The 17,435-nt window shown below is 46.4% G+C and overlaps 1 protein-coding gene across 9 annotated transcripts in view; it reads left to right on the top strand.

Annotated features, from left to right (window-relative positions):
* shank3a (SH3 and multiple ankyrin repeat domains 3a) overlaps positions 1 to 17,435 on the top strand; it is a 307,884-nt gene that overhangs the window by 284,954 nt on the left and 5,495 nt on the right. For 4 of the 9 annotated variants that reach the window (XM_020040539.3, XM_020040544.3, XM_020040540.3 and 1 more), the window contains 6 exons: positions 6,005 to 6,085; positions 6,218 to 6,241; positions 8,049 to 8,179; positions 8,824 to 8,929; positions 9,029 to 9,564; positions 10,192 to 12,287. In XM_020040539.3, the coding sequence (XP_019896098.3) occupies positions 6,005 to 6,085; positions 6,218 to 6,241; positions 8,049 to 8,179; positions 8,824 to 8,929; positions 9,029 to 9,564; positions 10,192 to 12,287 (2,974 nt within the window). Of the gene's footprint in view, positions 1 to 6,004; positions 6,086 to 6,217; positions 6,242 to 8,048; positions 8,180 to 8,823; positions 8,930 to 9,028; positions 9,565 to 10,191; positions 12,288 to 12,541; positions 12,584 to 12,917; positions 12,968 to 16,159; positions 16,279 to 17,385; positions 17,421 to 17,435 lie in introns of those variants that run through there. The other 5 variants (XM_034288337.1, XR_002195651.2, XM_034288339.1 and 2 more) reach the window with 5 other exon arrangements.

Below are 17,435 nucleotides of genomic sequence, written 5' to 3'. Positions count from 1 at the left end.
GGCCAGTCACCATGACTCATACACACTGCTGAAGTGCTCAGCTCTCCCAGGCTGTCCTAATGTGCCCGGGACCCCTGAACCTATGCAGGGGCCCCACTCAAGGGTCTAAGTTCTGAGGGTACTTCCATGGGAGGAGAAAGCGACAACGCGTGGCCATCTGCTCGTGCGACACACAGCGATTTCTGTCGGATGTGAAGTGCGTAATCGTGCTCCCGGAGCTGGGCTCCCGGAGCTGCCAAGACCCATGAACTGTATCCACCTTGTGCCGTGTCAGCGACGGCCCTGCTGGTCCCTCCTGTCATTCTGTCATGTACAGTAGCTGGTCTTTTTCAACTACTGCCTGTTCCTCATTCCATCCTCTAGTCCTGTGTCACAGTGAATGGCGCTGTGTGTAGTGGTTGTGGACTGTACAGTATAGTAGTAATAGTGAACTAATGTGTAGTGTTATGGACTAGATAGTAGTAATAGGGAACTGATATGTAGTGTTATGGACTAGATAGTAGTAATAGGGAACTGATATGTAGTGTTATGGACTAGATAGTAGTAATAGGGAACTGATATGTAGTGTTATGGACTAGATAGTAGTAATAGTGAACTAATATGTAGTGTTATGGACTTGATAGTAGTAATAGGGAACTGATATGTAGTGTTATGGACTTCATAGTAGTAATAGGGAATTGATATGTAGTTTTATGGACTTCACAATAGTTGTAGGGAACTGATATGTAGTTTTATTGACTTCATAGTAGTAATAGTGAACTAATATGTAGTGTTATGGACTAGATAGTAGTAATAGTGAACTAATATGTAGTGTTATGGACTTGATAGTAGTAATAGGGAACTGATATGTAGTGTTATGGACTTGATAGTAGTAATTGGGAACTGATATGTAGTGTTATGGACTTGATAGTAGTAATAGGGAACTGATATGTAGTGTTATGGACTTGATAGTAGTAATAGGGAACTGATATGTAGTGTTACAGATTTCATAGTAGTAATAGGGAATTGATATGTAGTTTTATGGACTTCACAATAGTAGTAGGGAACTGATATGTAGTTTTATTGACTTCATAGTAGTAATAGTGAACTGATATGTAGTGTTATGGACTTGATACAGGTAGTAGTAATAGGGAACTCATATCTAGTGTTATGGACTTGAAGTTAGTAATAGGGAACTGATATGTAGTGTTATGGACTTGAAGTTAATAATAGGGAACTGATATGTAGTGATATCCTCATCCTCTGGTCCTGTGTCATAGGGTTAGCTGATCCATCTATGTCATCTCTGTTAGAATCTATATTAATATGTTTTCATGGGTATGGGAGCTGACACCAGAGGACAAAAATATTTTGTATTCATTACTTACAGCAGGTGATTTCACCACATTGTAAGTAATACACTGTAAATGCATGTGGTTTCCATGTCAACGGCATCTCATCAACTCTCTGCTAAACAGCTCCCACTCATTTATGCTACTACGACCTCTGGAAAGTGTGTGTGTGTGTGTGTGTGCAGGCATTTGTGTCTCCATGGCAAAAGGGTCCTAAAACTTCAAGGTTGCCAAACTAAATTCAGTAAATGACAGTGGTTTTAGGCTTTTGGATTTCTTCGTATTCCTCGCTGCCTCCTGGAAACCTCCACACTGAATTTGGGGAAAACCTGGGAATTGCTGAAAAAGTAGCAGTCCTGGGTCTGAGAGACAGAGACAAATAGCTCTGACCTACTTCCATCTGGACAACTGATAGCACATCTGTCATAGTGCCAGTCTGCCCTCCACCTCGCCTTTCCACACACACATTTACACTGTCACACTCTCCTGTACTGTTTAAACATTATTGAGACTGAAAAGGTAGAAACAGGGACAAAAAGAGAGAGGTAGCTATGAACCTAACCTAACTTTCTTGCCAAATGTAACTTTTTATGCATATTTCTCTCAAATAATGGAGACCCAGAAAACAACTGAAATCGAATCAAGCATTTATAAAATTCTGTATCAGTTTGGCAAAATAACACAATGTGAAGTATCCTTGAGAAAAGGGAAAACACAGAAAACATTGCAAACATACATTCATCAACAAATATTCATCGACTCATTCATACACTATATGCACAGAATCATGTCGACACCCCTACTAATTATCGAGTGGAGGTGTTTCAGCCACGCCCATTGCTCACAGGTGCATAAAATCCAGCAGATAGCACAAAGAACTCTTCATAGACAAACACTGGCAGTACAAGGGATCGTTCTGAAGAGCTCAGTGGCTGTCATAAGGATGTCACCTTTGCCACAAGTCAGTTCGCGACCTACTAGATCTGCTCAGGTCAACTGTAAGCGCTGTAATTGTGAAGTTAAAGCAACTGAGAGCAACAACAGCCCAGCCATGAAGTGGTAGACTCCGCAAACAGCGTGGGGGCCGTCAAGTGCTGAAGGGTGTGAAAATTGTCATCAGCTGTTGCATCCATCACCACAGAGTTCCAAACGGCCTCTGGAAGCAACATCAGCACAAGAACTGTGCGCCTAGAGCTTCACGAAGTGTGTCTCCATGGCCGAGCAGCTGTACGCAAGCCTCACGTCAACATGTGCAATCTCAAATGTCGGCTGGAGTGGTGGAAAGCACGTCGCCACTGGACTCTGGAGCAGTGGAAACATGTTCTCTTGCTTCACTGTCTGGCAGTCTGACGGATGAATCTGGGTGTGGTGGATGCCAGGAGAATGCTACCCTACAGGAATGCATAGTACCTACTGTAAAGTTTGGTGGTGGAGGGATTATGGTCTGGGATTGTGTTTCAGGGTTTGGGCTACGTCCCTTAGTTGCAGTGAAGGGTCATCCTAATGCTACTGGATATAAAGACATTTTAGACAATTGGGTGCTTCCAACTTTTGTAGCAACACTTTGGGGAAGGCCCTTTCCTGTTCCAGCTTGACTGCACCCCTGTGCGCAAAGCAGGATCCATAAAGAAATGGCTTGACAAGGTTTGTGTGGCGAAACTCGAGTGGCCTACACAGAGCCCTGACCTAAACCCCGCTGAACACCATTGGGATGCATTGTAACAGCTATTGTGAGCCTTCTCATCCAACATCAGTGCCTGACCTCACAATTGCTCTTTTGGCTGAATGGGCACAAATTCCCACAGGGACACTCAAATCAAGTGTAAAACCTTCTGGGTAGAGTGGTGGCAGTTACAGCTGCATGGGTGCCTATTCCATATTAATGGCCAGGGTTTTGGAATGGGATGTCCAACAAGCTCAAATAAGTGTGATGGTCGGGTCTCCACATACTTTTGGCCGTATAGTGTACTTATGCTACTTGCACATTAAAACAGTGTACATAGCTAACAATATAACACTCTGGAATGCCTTCCTCCTTTTGAAACCGTTGTGTAAATTCTTTACTTAGAAGTTCATATAATTTCATTGTGGTATTCACTTATATTTCACATATTCCTTGTGCTCCAGGGTGTCATATTTCCTTTCCCATGCCAGGGAAGTCTTTTGAATTTGGGGGAGTGAGAGGTAAGTAGAGCAGTGGGGAGAGGGGGACCAACGAGAAGATGGAGCAGTAGACAGAGTGTTAGCTATGATGGAGGTCACTGAGTTGTACATCTGGGAATGGTAAATGGTTAGTCCTGTTGTCAGTAATGAACACTAAAACCTGGTCCATATGGAACAAAATATTATGTCCTGCTTTAATGCTGGGTTGGAATTGTTGGCTGAAGTATATATTTTTCATACCCATCGTGTTATGTTTTTAGATGTCGCATTTTTGTAGTAATGCAAAATACAATATTTCTTTTTCGTTTTTATTTGATGGTGATAATACTAACATAGCAGCATATATTCAGCTCGACTGTAGTGAGATGATACTGTAGCTACTGACATGATTCAAAACATCTGTCAAGTTCCCTCCTCCAGTCAAGACGCTACAGGGCCGCAGGTCCAGGGAGAGAACGTTGTCGGGCCACAGAGAGTGTGAGGGACAGATTGGAGAGGGAGAACCCTGGGGGCTGTTCTCAGCCTGGCTGGCTGTGTTGCCATGATGTTAGCTCTTCTAAGCTGGTTAGTACTCTGGCAGAACCGCCAAGGGGACCGTCGCTCTTTGTGGTTTGGGAGTCACTCTGCAGACAGTTTCACACACACTCTCCCTGTCCCCCCTCTGTCACACTTATCTTTTTTCTCTTTGTCTACGTCTATTTCTTTTTTCTGTTGTTTGCCCTTCCTCCATTCCTCTCTCTGACACACACATATATGCGCACAAACACACATACACATGCTGTCTCTGACACACACACACACACTCCTCATAACTCACACACAACCCTCTGCACCAAGCCTGGCTTCTGCCACGGTTACCATAGCAACCACCCTGCGTGTTTGAATTAAGTATTGCATTCTACTATCCCTCTCTCTTTCTCTCTTTCTATCAATCCGTACTTTACATGAATATGCTGACTGGTGGTGTATTAGCGTATTAGCTAGATCAGATCTGTAGCAGCTTAGTGCAGCAGCGGAGCCAAGCTGTGGTGGCATCCAGATGTTTGCTGATCAGTTCCTTTCTTTCCACCGGGGTGCATTGAGACGGGGCTGGCTGTTGGATAGTGTGTTGAATATGCTGCTGTATTGTACAGAGACTGGAAGGGATGCCGTATCTCAACAGTGTTTTTGGTGAGCGGCAACTGTGATTGTGTCATTCTATGCTGGTGTATATTAGCTGCCATTATGCGTAGCGGCACATGTCTTGCGGTGCTGTGGGAGGTATTTGTGATGTAAACCGTTACTCTGTGATATTATGGACAATCTTTTGTCAGAGATTAAATTGTACAATGTTGACAATGAGCTGTTCTGCTGTCATTTGGTTTGAACTGGACAGTAGTAATGGTAAACTTATGTGTAGTGTTATGGACTAGATTGTAGTAATAGTGAACTAATATGTAGTGTTATGGACTAGATTGTAGTAATAGTGAACTAATATGTAGTGTTATGGACTGAATAACTGTAATAGTGAACTAATATGTAGTGTTATGGACTGAATAACTGTAATAGTGAACTAATATGTAGTGTTACGGACTGGACAATTGTAATAGTGAACTAATATTTAGTGTTAAAGACTGGATAATTGTAATAGTGAACTAATATGTAGTGTTTTGGAGTGGATTGTAGTAATAGTGAACTCATGTTTAGTGGTTTTGGACTGTGTAGTAGTAATAAGGAACTAAAATGTAGTGATATAGACTGTATTGTGGTAATAGGGAACTATCTATTGACAGGTGTTTCGGACAGCAGAGGTGCGTATCTGTGGACCAGTCTGAGTGCTGGGGTGGCAGTGTAGACTGTAGCTCTGGGTTGGGTAGTTCTCTCTCAGCTCTCTTGCTGAGGCCACATGGTACCCCGCTGAAGTGTTGAGTGGGCTGATGAGGGTGTTTTGAGTAGAGCCCAGATAAGCATCAGGCTCGGGGATGAGACATGGACGTCCTATTCTCGCTGTTGATGGTGGCGGCTTTCTACACAGCATGTAGGTATGTTACTGAGTAATGGGAGCCAGTGACAACACAGACAGTGGACAGAACCGGAGGCTCTGTAACAACATGGGGCGGTGACTGGCCGATGTACAGTACTGAGAGACCTCCTCCGTGACTGAGCCTGATAAGTAGGAGGGCAGCTACCTGGTTACTACCTGGTTACTACCAGGTTACTACCTGGCTAGAGCCCTCCAACCCAGTAGAGGAGGGACCACCATGACAGAAAGGCAGAAGACTCCAACACAGAGTGGACTCCTATGTGTCTCGCCCCCCTGTGCTTGCTGAGTGACAGAGGCGTGATGAAGAAGAGCGTGTCCACCCACAGCCTGAACAGGCTTCTGTCTCAGTGTGATCAGGAGTACCAGGGGAAGGCTGTGAAAACAGGATGGAGCCTCCGGCTGGGCCAGGCCTGCCGGGCTCTGAGCGGCAGAGCCCGAGGGACCACGCCCTCGACATCATCATCCTCACCATGCCTTGTCTCCACAGCTCCCCCGCCACCCAAGAGAGCGCCCAGCACCACCCTGACGTTGCGTTCCAAGTCCATGACTGCGGAGTTGGAGGAACTGGGTGAGTGGGAGGGCACAGAGACACAGTCATTCACACACCTTTACACACACACACACACACACGCACGCACGCACGCACGTCAACCCAAGTGGTTTTCTGTTGTTGTTAAAATATCGTCTCTCTTTCACTAAGCTTCCGCTCGGAGGAGGAGAGGAGGTGAGTCCGTTGAGGAATCATCACAGACACATCCTGTTCATTAGAGCTGTTGAGGAATCATCACGGACACATCCTGTTCATTAGAGCTGTTGAGGAATCATCACGGACACATCCTGTTCATTAGAGCTGTTGAGGAATCATCACAGACACATCCTGTTCATTAGAGCTGTTGAGGAATCATCACAGACACATCCTGTTCATTAGAGCTGTTGAGGAATCATCACAGACACATCCTGTTCATTAGAGCTGTTGAGGAATCATCACAGACACATCCTGTTCATTAGAGCTGTTGAGGAATCATCACAGACACATCCTGTTCATTAGAGCTGTTGAGGAATCATCACGGACACATCCTGTTCATTAGAGCTGTTGAGGAATCATCACGGACACATCCTGTTCATTAGAGCTGTTGAGGAATCATCACAGACACACCCTGTTCATTAGAGCTGTTGAGGAATCATCACAGACACACCGTGTTCATTAGAGCTGTTGAGGAATCATCACGGACACATCCTGTTCATTAGAGCTGTTGAGGAATCATCACAGACACACCCTGTTCATTAGAGTTGTTGAGGAATCATCACAGACACACCCTGTTCATTAGAGCTGTTCAGGAATCATCACAGACACACCCTGTTCATTAGAGCTGTTGAGGAATCATCACAGACACACCCTGCTCATTAGAGCTGTTGAGGAATCATCACAGACACACCCTGTTCATTAGAGCTGTTGAGGAATCATCACAGACACACCCTGTTCATTAGAGCTGTTGAGGAATCATCACAGACACACCCTGTTCATTAGAGCTGTTGAGGAATAATCACAGACACATCCTATTCATTAGAGCTGTTGAGGAATCATCACAGACACACCCTGTTCATTAGACCTGTTGAGGAATCATCACAGACACATCCTGTTCATTAGAGCTGTTGAGGAATAATCACAGACACACCCTGTTCATTAAAGCTGTTGAGGAATCATCACCGACACACCCTGTTCATTAGAGCTGTTGAGGAATCATCACAGACACACCCTGTTCATTAGAGCTGTTGAGGAATCATCACAGACACACCCTGTTCATTAGAGCTGTTGAGGAATAATCACAGACACATCCTGTTCATTAGAGCTGTTGAGGAATCATCACAGACACACCCTGTTCATTAGACCTGTTGAGGAATCATCACAGACACATCCTGTTCATTAGAGCTGTTGAGGAATCATCACAGACACACCCTGTTCATTAAAGCTGTTGAGGAATCATCACCGACACACCCTGTTCATTAGACCTGTTGAGGAATCATCACAGACACATCCTGTTCATTAGACCTGTTGACGAATCATCACAGACACACCCTGATCATTAGACCTGTTGACGAATCATCACTGACACACTGATCATTAGACCTGTTGACGAATCATCACTGACACACTGATCATTAGACCTGCTGAGGAATCATCAGACACCATGTTCATGAGAGATGGAGCACAGCGTGGGCACTGAGCTCTGAGTTAGTCAGGACCTGCTTCTCAATCTGGACGCTCCCAAACATAGTATGAGACTCAAAAGCTGTTCAGTTTTGTGCAATACAACATTGTGAACGTTTCTTTAGTTGTGTGATACGTGTGATGTAATTATCAACTGTGAATGTACTTTAACATCAATAGGCCTGAGTGGTTGACCCGATATTGCGTGTAAATGTTGTGATATTTTCTAGTTTGTGATTGGCATTAAGATTGTCTAAACTATTTGGTCCATGATATACTGTGCATCTGTATTCAGGCTCTGTGTGAACTGTGGTCCCTACAGAAAGGCTAGATGAGATGCTGGCATCGCAGGACCCTGTGATGTTACGTTCCCAGCCCACAGAGGCTGACTACAGAGCTGCTACCGTCAAACAGAGACCTACCAGCAGGAGAATCACATCAGCAGAGATCAGCGTGAGTTGCACACACAAACATTTCTCACATCTCCTGCATGTAGCGCTCTGTCTCCCACACACACACGCACGCGCGTGTGTGCACACACCTTTGAACACACGTACCCCTCCCCCCGACACGCACGCACACATACACACACAGCCATGGTGAAACAGAGACAATCTGCAGAATATCAGCATATACACACTCCCACACACTCATATGTGATGGGAAAGAAAATGCAGTTTCCTGTCGAGATAGATGAGAAAGCAGATCATTTAGACATTATCTTATTATTATTAATGCATTACATGATATAACTGCAATAAAACAATACTGAATCACATTATCATAATGCAATAAATATATAATTGTGAGAATTACAATAAATAATACTTAAGTACCAAGATGATTATGAATTCCCAGCCTTAATATACAATAAATAGTGTCAACATAGGCGTTAGGGTAGGATACAAAGGTTACTTTTAGGGTAAAATCTACAATTGAGGTTAGGATTAGGGTTAGTTGGTTGTTATGTTTAGTGGTAAGAGTTAGAGTTCAGGGTTAACTGTAGGATTGGATTAGAGAAATTATTTCGAGTGGGAATATTTGATTGTGTCCCTACATGCATATATTATACCGTTGTAAATGTGTGTGTGTTGCAGTCATTGTTTGAGAGGCAGGGCATGATGCTACATGGTGGACCCCATCCAGGGATGGACAGAGCTCACATGCAGCTGCCCAGAGGGATGTCCAGGACCAAGTCATTCGGTAGCACCTTTCACCTTCAGAAAAGCAATAACTTGACATCACTGCCCTGCTTTAGGCTTTGTGTGTCTCTTTCTCACCTTTGACCAATGAACTCTTCAGGTGCAACTGAGGAGGACCGCCTTTCAGAGTTAGCTGGAGAACACCGTTTTCCCCGGAGCTCCTCCATGACAGACAGTCTCCGAGAGCATTCCCATTCCATCCCACCTCCTCCACAGACTGCACCTCCTCCTCCCCCCTCCCTCTACTACCTGGAAACTGGCCCTCCCCCTGCCTTCTGCCCCCCGCCTCCCCCAGCCAGGGGTCAAGGTCAGGGCAAAGACCCTGGAGGTCGTTCCAGCTTTAAGCCCTCCTCACTGGACCTGGATCGGCCCTATGACCCCTCACCTCGCCAGTCCTCCCACGCCGAGCGCCAGAAGAAGGCAAGGTCGATGATTATTCTTCAAGACTCCTCCCACTTACCCGCGGATCCCACTGACATTCCCCGCCCCTCCACCTCAGCTACACCCCCAGAGAGAATCAAACGGAAAGGGCGGGTGATTGACAACCCTTATGCCAATGTGGGCCAGTTTAGTATTGGGATGTACACGCCCACTAAGCCCCAGCGTAAGAAGAGTCCTCTGGTGAAACAGCTGCAGGTAGTTGAAGGGGAATAAGGATGAACATGTCGAATTTGTCCAAGTTCATAAATCTCCTGAAATAATTGTCGGACTGTGTCTCTATTCACGCAGCGCTCTCACTCAGGAAGAGCAGGGTCAAGTTACGTGAGTGCAGTTTTATCTGGTTATACTGCTCATCCCACACTAATGCGATTTGATAGATCTTTGTGATGGCTCGTTGGCTTGTGAAGCAAGCCCACAAGCTCTCTTAAGGGATGTCAGAAAAGGTAAAATTATAAACCTTGCGACTGATATTATCACATACAATGTTTATGGCATGTACCACATTGAATTGGGCTTCCACAATTTTGTGTTTTTGTTTTGACCGAACATTTATTTTTCCTAAATTGTATCAGTGGGGGAAGAGCAATGTCTCCGATACTAGACGCACGCTAGCCCAACCTGGCTTTTGCTGAGAGAAAGAGTTGCGTGCATAGAGAGACAGTCCAGTGATCGTTTCAAGCTATTTTACATCAATCAAACTTAGAGAAATGTTACATATTCATCGTAATTCCCCTTTAAAAAAGATTCTACTTAGTCTCTGTTACTATAACAACAGTCTGTTATAGTCTTTTGTCATTTGTAATCGTCTCCTCTCTCCCTCAGGTGGAGGACGCTCAGGAGAGGGCAAGCATCGCCTTGGCGGCCGCACACTCCCGAGAGCCCTCCCCATCAGGTCGAGCCCCGCACGGCCACACCAGCCGGGCCGACTACTATCAGCAGCAGCTGATGGCAGAGCGGGAGCGCATGCGTTTCCAGGGAGACACCCTGCTGCAGGGCAAAGGGCCATTTGCTGCCGCTATTGCCGGCGCGGTGAAGGACCGAGAGCGCCGCCTAGAGGAGCGTAGGAAATCCACAGTCTTCCTGTCAGTGGGGACCATGGAGGGGGGTTCGGTGTCTGCCCCGGAGGCCCCCTCCTACACCACGTCTCGCTCCATCGATGAGCGTCTGCTGAGCAGGGAACTGGGCCAGCTGCCGCCCCCTGCCCTCGCCCTACGCCCCTCACCCGGCGGCACCACCTTCATCCACCCACTCACAGGGAAGCCCCTGGACCCCAACTCGCCCCTGGCTCTGGCGCTGGCCGCAAGGGAGCGGGCACTTACCTCCCAGAGCCAATCCCCCTCTAGCAGCCCTGAGCCCAGGACTAAACTGGACAGGGCTGGAGGTCAGGGGCCTTCACTCTTCATCCACAGCCAGACCAAAGAGCCTCAGCATGGGGACGGGAGGCCAGGGTCGCCCCAGGCAGGGAAATCCCAGTGGGAAGCATCCTCACCTGAGGGACGAGGGGAGGAGAGGAAAGAGGAGAGGAGAACGGAGGATAAGAAGAGCATGTTGATCAGCATCATGGACACGTCACAGCAGAAGACGGCCGGGCTTATCATGGTCCATGCCACCAGTAACGGCCAGGCGGTGGGACTGGCCCCAGGGCTGGATCAGACCCCCACCTCCCCACCCGCAGAGCCCAGCAAACCCTCCCTCAGTCGGCCGCCATCGCCCTGCCCGCCTGCCTCTCAGGCCCAGCACCCGTCCGGCCCAACCCAGGCTCCCCTGGCCCAAGGCAGTTCGGAGGAAGACGTGGAGCCCTACACAGTGAGCCTACCTCCAGCCCTCCTGTCCTCCAGCGATGAGGAGACCAGGGAGGAGCTGAAGAAGATCGGGGTGCTCCCACCCCCGGATGAGTTCGCCAACGGGCTGCTGGCCAAGGCACAAGCCCTGGCCCAGGCTAAGGAGACCTCTGTAGCCCTGTCGATTTCTGCCACCTCCCCCACCACCCCGACAACCCCTACTCCCCTAACTCCTTCCACCACCACTCCAACTACCAGCCTGACCCCCACCACCAGCCTGACCCCCACCCAGCCCCAGGGCCCTCCCCCTCAGGCTCCCCCAGGAGGAGCAGCGATCTCAGGGAAGCAGTCTGACCCGGACCAGCCCCATCCTCCGGCCCCGCTGGCTGAGTCCGGTTCAGCGGCTGACTCTGGTGTGGAGGAGGCAGACACCCGCAGCTCCAGTGAGAGAGAGCGGGACCACCACCTGGAGACCACCAGCACCGTGTCCACCGTCTCCAGTATGTCCACTCTGTCCTCGGAGAGTGGCGAGCCTGCCGACACGCATACCTCCTACGCCGATGGGCAGACCTTTGTGCTCGACAAGCCGCCAGTGCCTCCCAAGCCCCGGCTCAAGTCCCACATCGGAGGCGGTAGGGGCCCGGTGACCTTCAGGGACCCGCTATTGAAGCAGAGCTCCGACAGCGAGCTGTTATCCCAGCAGCAGGCAGCCGCTTTGGCTGCAGCGGCATCTGGAGGGCCAGGCCTGGGGTCAGGAGGCCTGGGGTCAGGCCTGGGGTCAGGAGGCCTGGGGTCAGGAAGCCTGGGGTCAGGAGGCCTGATGTCCGGCTCCGTCTCGGGCCTGGCGGGAGGCCCCGGGAGGCCGCGCTACCTCTTCCAGAGGAGGTCTAAGCTGTGGGGGGACCCAGTGGAGGCGCGAGGACCGGGGTTGGGGTTAGGGATGGGGATGGGGATGGGGAGCCTGGGCAGTCTGGGGGGTTTGGGTCTGGGGTCTGAGGATGGAGGGAAACCATCTGTGATGGGAGAGCTGAGCTCCCGACTGCAGCAGCTGAATAAGGATACCAGGTCTCTGGGGGAGGAGGAACCTCTGGGGACATCCCTGGACCCTGGGAGGAAGTCACCCGTGACCGGAGCCAGGTAAGACTGAACCGAGGCCCTAACTAATATGTCACTCCTTTCTCCTTTTATTGAATTAATCAAGAATCAGTAAGGAATCCACCACCGATCAGGTGGATGAAAGCAAGGTCCCGTTAAGCTCCACATTCCCTCAGCTGTTGCTGTTTGACAATCTCCGCATTCCATTTAACCGTGTGGGATATTAAGGGCTCAAACCATTCTGAATTCTGCTGGTCCCTCATGGGTGTGACATACATGGTTTTCTGTCTCCCAAGTATGTCGCTGCATCCATACACCATGCACAGCCGTCTGCAGTGGTAGGTAATTGACTGAGCGTTGGCTGGGATGTTAGCATCATCTTTTCTTAGCAATGCTAGTGCGAACAGACCCTTTAATTAGCAATCCCCGTTCCCCAACCCTCTTCCCATCTGTTATAAAATGTTGGACAATGTCATGCCAAAATGTAACCTCCCTGTTACCAATCACCATGGGGTAACGGGGAGGTTACATTTTGGCGTGAAATCTTCACCACAGTGCAGCTTCCAACTGCAGAATGATTGTATGACAAAGGTGAAGGGTGCAGAAATGACATGGTTTTTGTGGGGTTTCTTTTCTGTAATTGTTCTACTTAAGTCCTTTGTATTCCTACAGATGTGACAAGGACACGGAAGAGAGTAAACCTTAAGTTTATAGCCTCTAGGGTAAACACAAACTCATTTTATTATTTATTTCCTAACCAGCTTATCAACTAACCCTATGGGAATCGATTTACCCTACTTTTATTTTCTGCCATGTCAGTTGTTACCTTGTTTGCATGACCCACTTCCTGGCCTCTCGATCAATATAACAAGGCTCATTCAGCCTGTAATCATAGAACCTGACTAGATTATGGTCATTCTAAATACTATACATAAATAAAAATCTATGTATATATTGTAAACATTCCTTCTCTATCTCCCTAACACTACCATAGGAATGTGAAATGTATTGTACAGTATAGGATGAAGTGCTTTCAGTAATTGACTGTAGTTTTAAAGATTCTCTCCTAAGTACAGCACAGGTTCTGTCCTTATGACAGCTAGGTGAAGACTGAGTAAACATTATATCACCTTAAATAATTCTATGATGCAATCAAATACAGTAGAGATTATAGACCCCCTGGAATATATCAAGTTCTACACTTTGCTCTCAGTTTCTATGGTGACAGCATTAGCCTGCCATCCACAATCACCTTTGTAGTAGTTAATGAGGAAGTCAGCTCTAAATCTATTTACACTTAATAAAACACTGTGTGTGTGTGTGTGTGTGTGTGTGTGTGTGTGTGTGTGTGTGTGTGTGTGGGTGTGGGTGTGGGTGTGGGTGTGGGTGTGGGTGTGGGTGTGGGTGTGTGTGGGTGTGGGTGTGGGTGTGGGTGTGGGTGTGGGTGTGGGTGTGCAAATGACAGCGTGAGAACTAAATGTCCTCACTAGTATTGTAACCCTTTCAAAATTAAAATTTTTGACAGCACCCTCGTTTTCAAATGCTTTTTTTAGGCTTAGGCTTAAGGTTTAGGTTTACAGTTATGTTTATGTTTAAGGTTAGGGGTTAGGCAAAATTCAGTTTTTTATGGAAATAAACATCCTTACAAGACAGTAAGACAAGTGTATGTGTGTGCATAATGTGTGTCTGTGTTGGATTGGTTGGTCATTGCAAACAAGGTAACACAGGGCCTGGAGGCATTCACTTCCTGATTGCTTCTTCTCATCTCACACACATAAACACTGATCCTTAGGCTCTGACCTTTGACCCTGCAAGCTAACCACTGTTGTCACACACCTCCGTCCCTCCTATGTGCAGTGCTTATATAGAGTGTTTAGATGTTTCTTCTAACCATGGATGCTAGATCAAATAGATAACCCATATAGTTGTAGGTGGGATCATCTGATGCTAGATCTGTGGTTAGGCTAAACATCTACCTCAAGCTCTCTCCTTAGCTTGCTCCCATCATTAAGGCTTGTTTACATTACGCTCAATTTTCAGAGACATATCGATGAAGGCTCGAGACGCTCAAGATTGTTTGGTTGAGTAAACCTGCAGATATCGATAGCTCAAGACGCCACCTTCCAAGGTAGCTTGTGCCAGACATTCGATAGAGGCCCCCCAGGGTTTTGCAAGTATGAAGACAATTCTGTCAGAGCTGTAGCTAGTTTCAGTGCAGTGCGCACGCACATTGCTTGATTTTCCCACGGTTGGCGACTATTATCCTGCGTGGCACGTATGGACCACGCTGGTGTAAATTCGAACACTGTGGAAATTGTTTTGCTTACTAAGATAAGTTTATCTGGCGTGTTTTTTCTCTCTTGTAATGTAAACAAGCCCTTAGCTTCTTTGCCACCAACCATGTTCACACTATCTTTCCGCTATGACGTGTAAGTTGCTTTAAGTCATAGTAGAATACAACAACCTACATGCAAGTCTGTCAGATGTCTCATACCAAATCATTAATGAAGCTGCAGAATCCTCCTGACACATAAACAATGGCAAGATCAGTAGCAACATGTTACAACATCTACGCATTATAATATTTTCTACACAATTTGACATATCATAAACTAGGTGGTTCAAGCCAGTAATGCTGATTGGATATCTTTTAAGAGTGTGTTACTGTTTTAATTGCAGTGATCAATTTATTATAGCAACAAGGCATCTCAGTGCTCTGTGTTGTATGGCCAATATACCATGACTATTGGCTTTATTCAAGTACTCTGTCTTGTGTCATACATAAGAACCACACTTAGCCAAGGTATATTGGCAATATCCCACACACCCTTGTGTCTTATTGCTTAAATGTACTGTATATACATACACAGCTACACAGTATACTTTAACATCATCTAGACAATTTAGTCAGTCTCTCTAGTTAAATAAATTGTAGGTATGGTTTACAAAATAATTTACACAATTTTGTAACTATACAAACATCTGACATTCTTGAGGTGAACTATCCCTTTAACGTTCACAGAGTTTGGGCTACATGAAAAATCTCTCCCACACCTTGTGACTAAATAAATACTATGAGCACAGTATCAATGAGAAATGAAGCCAATCTTGAGAACCAAAGTCAACATGCTGCCCAACAGTTTAGCTTCCTTCACTGAAAGTGGCATGATCAGTTATCCTCTGCTTTGCAACAACTGAGCGCTCTCTTTGACAATGTTCAGAGCACTTGAGGGACACCGAAGTTACCTCTTGAATAGCCCCATCTAGCCCCATCTTTTTGTTACATAGCATTTCTATCTAAACGTTCCAGAATGTAAAAACATTAGCACTGGAACCCAACTCAGATTCTTCCAAATTCACTTTGATAGAAGACCAAAAACAAACATGGCAGGGGGTAAAAACTTGCAAAACCATTTTTATAACCCCCATAAAAAATGGCACTAGCACCCCCAGCACCACAGGAGAGGAAAAAAGAATCCTCTCGTTTTTTTGACCATCCCCAACTCTCTAAAATACAAATCGAACACTCCTTTACACTTATGTTGCTAAGATCACTGAATGATTAGGGATTGTTTATGGTTATACAGTGTCAACTAGCTTGGGTGTAGTTAGTGTTAGGTTGAAATGACTATGAGTAACAGTAGCCTTCTATATGGGGTGTTTGGGTGCATCTGAATAGTCTAAAATGGCTTCTTCTCCTAACCACCACTCCTTCATTAGCACTTAACCTCTGGACAGATAAAAGCAGGAAGACTACTTGAAATACACAAGACTACATAGAATACACGTTCACCTGTCCAGTTGTCTCCTGATGCAGTGGCTTTACATAAAACATTGAAAGGGGAAGGAGAGAAGAGAGGAAGTAATGTTAGACAATTGAGATAAAGCCCTGATGCCTCTGTTTGTCTGAGCAGGAGGACCACTTATGACTACCAGTACCATCCTGACCTGGTTGTGGATAGGAGCAGTAATGGTGGCCTGCGAGCTCGCCTCACCTCTCTCTCCATGAAGCTCAGCAATGTTCTCAGATAAGGTGCTGAGGGACACTCCTCTAGTACTGGTAGAGCACTCTCCAAAGTAGTTGTGGTAGTCATGTAGTGTAGCAAAGCAAATATAGTTGGATACTTCACCATGTAGTTTAAATAGGCATCAGCCACTGTCAACTCAACCAATCACCGAGCTGACATCACTTACATTCCTTGATGTTACTTGTCATTTGACAGTGTAATGTGACAGTGTCCTGATTGGTCGACTCCACCCTCCCAGCTAATTTAGCACGTGTTGATACTGAACCCTTCTCCCTCCCAGATGGTTATGTTCCCAAAGTCTTGTACTTGTGTTTCTACTGACTCTCCCTATCTGGTTCTCACGCTCTCATTCTTCACAGTTAGGTCACTGGCTTGATTTCTGTGGTGTGATGACCCACTCAGTGTTTTTCCATACATTCAACACCCTCCTGTGTCTGTCCTATTAAAGGTTTTCATGCCTGCTGATATAGCGCTCATTCATTATGGTCCACTCATGCTATGTTGTCCTGGCTTAGGCTGACTGCCATTTGTTTTAACTCTTTTATCTTGTGTTGTTTTCTGGTCACTGGCTAATGTTAAATACAGTAAGTTCTGTCACTAATTGTGTTGATGATGGCATTAGTTCACTGACTAGTCAGATATTTCACAATGTACTATATTATGTTCTTTGCTAAATTTACACACAAGTTTAAAACACTCACACACAAACCCACACAGTCAGCAGACCTGCCATTCATCCTGGTTGTTTCATTTTTGTTGTTTCTGTTGGTTGTTGTTTTTTTTCTTTGGTTCGATGTTTGAGATGTGAATAGTGTGCTCATTTCTCTCTCACGTGGCCTGCTGGACAGATTCTGATGTACCCAACTTTGCTGTCCCTGTCACGTCAAACATACATTCCCCATACATGTACACATCCACATAAACACCCACATTAATTACAACACATACAGCACACAAACATTGGCTTGACACGGCCAGCAGAGTTGTGTCAAGCAGGATCAGTTGCGGCTAGCAGGCTGCGTCTCATGGATTGATGCTAACATTCTCTCCCATTGCTCTCTCTCTGCTCACCTTGCATGCTCCGCCCTGCTGCTCTGATCTGATTGGTCTAGAACTGACTGTATGCCCAGGAGGGCGGAACGACTGTGTAAGTGTGCATGGA

The sequence above is a fragment of the Esox lucius genome, chromosome 19, assembly GCF_011004845.1.
Source record: "Esox lucius isolate fEsoLuc1 chromosome 19, fEsoLuc1.pri, whole genome shotgun sequence".
Classification (NCBI taxonomy): Eukaryota; Metazoa; Chordata; class Actinopteri; order Esociformes; family Esocidae; genus Esox; species Esox lucius.
This window is presented reverse-complemented; position numbering and strand designations above follow the sequence as displayed.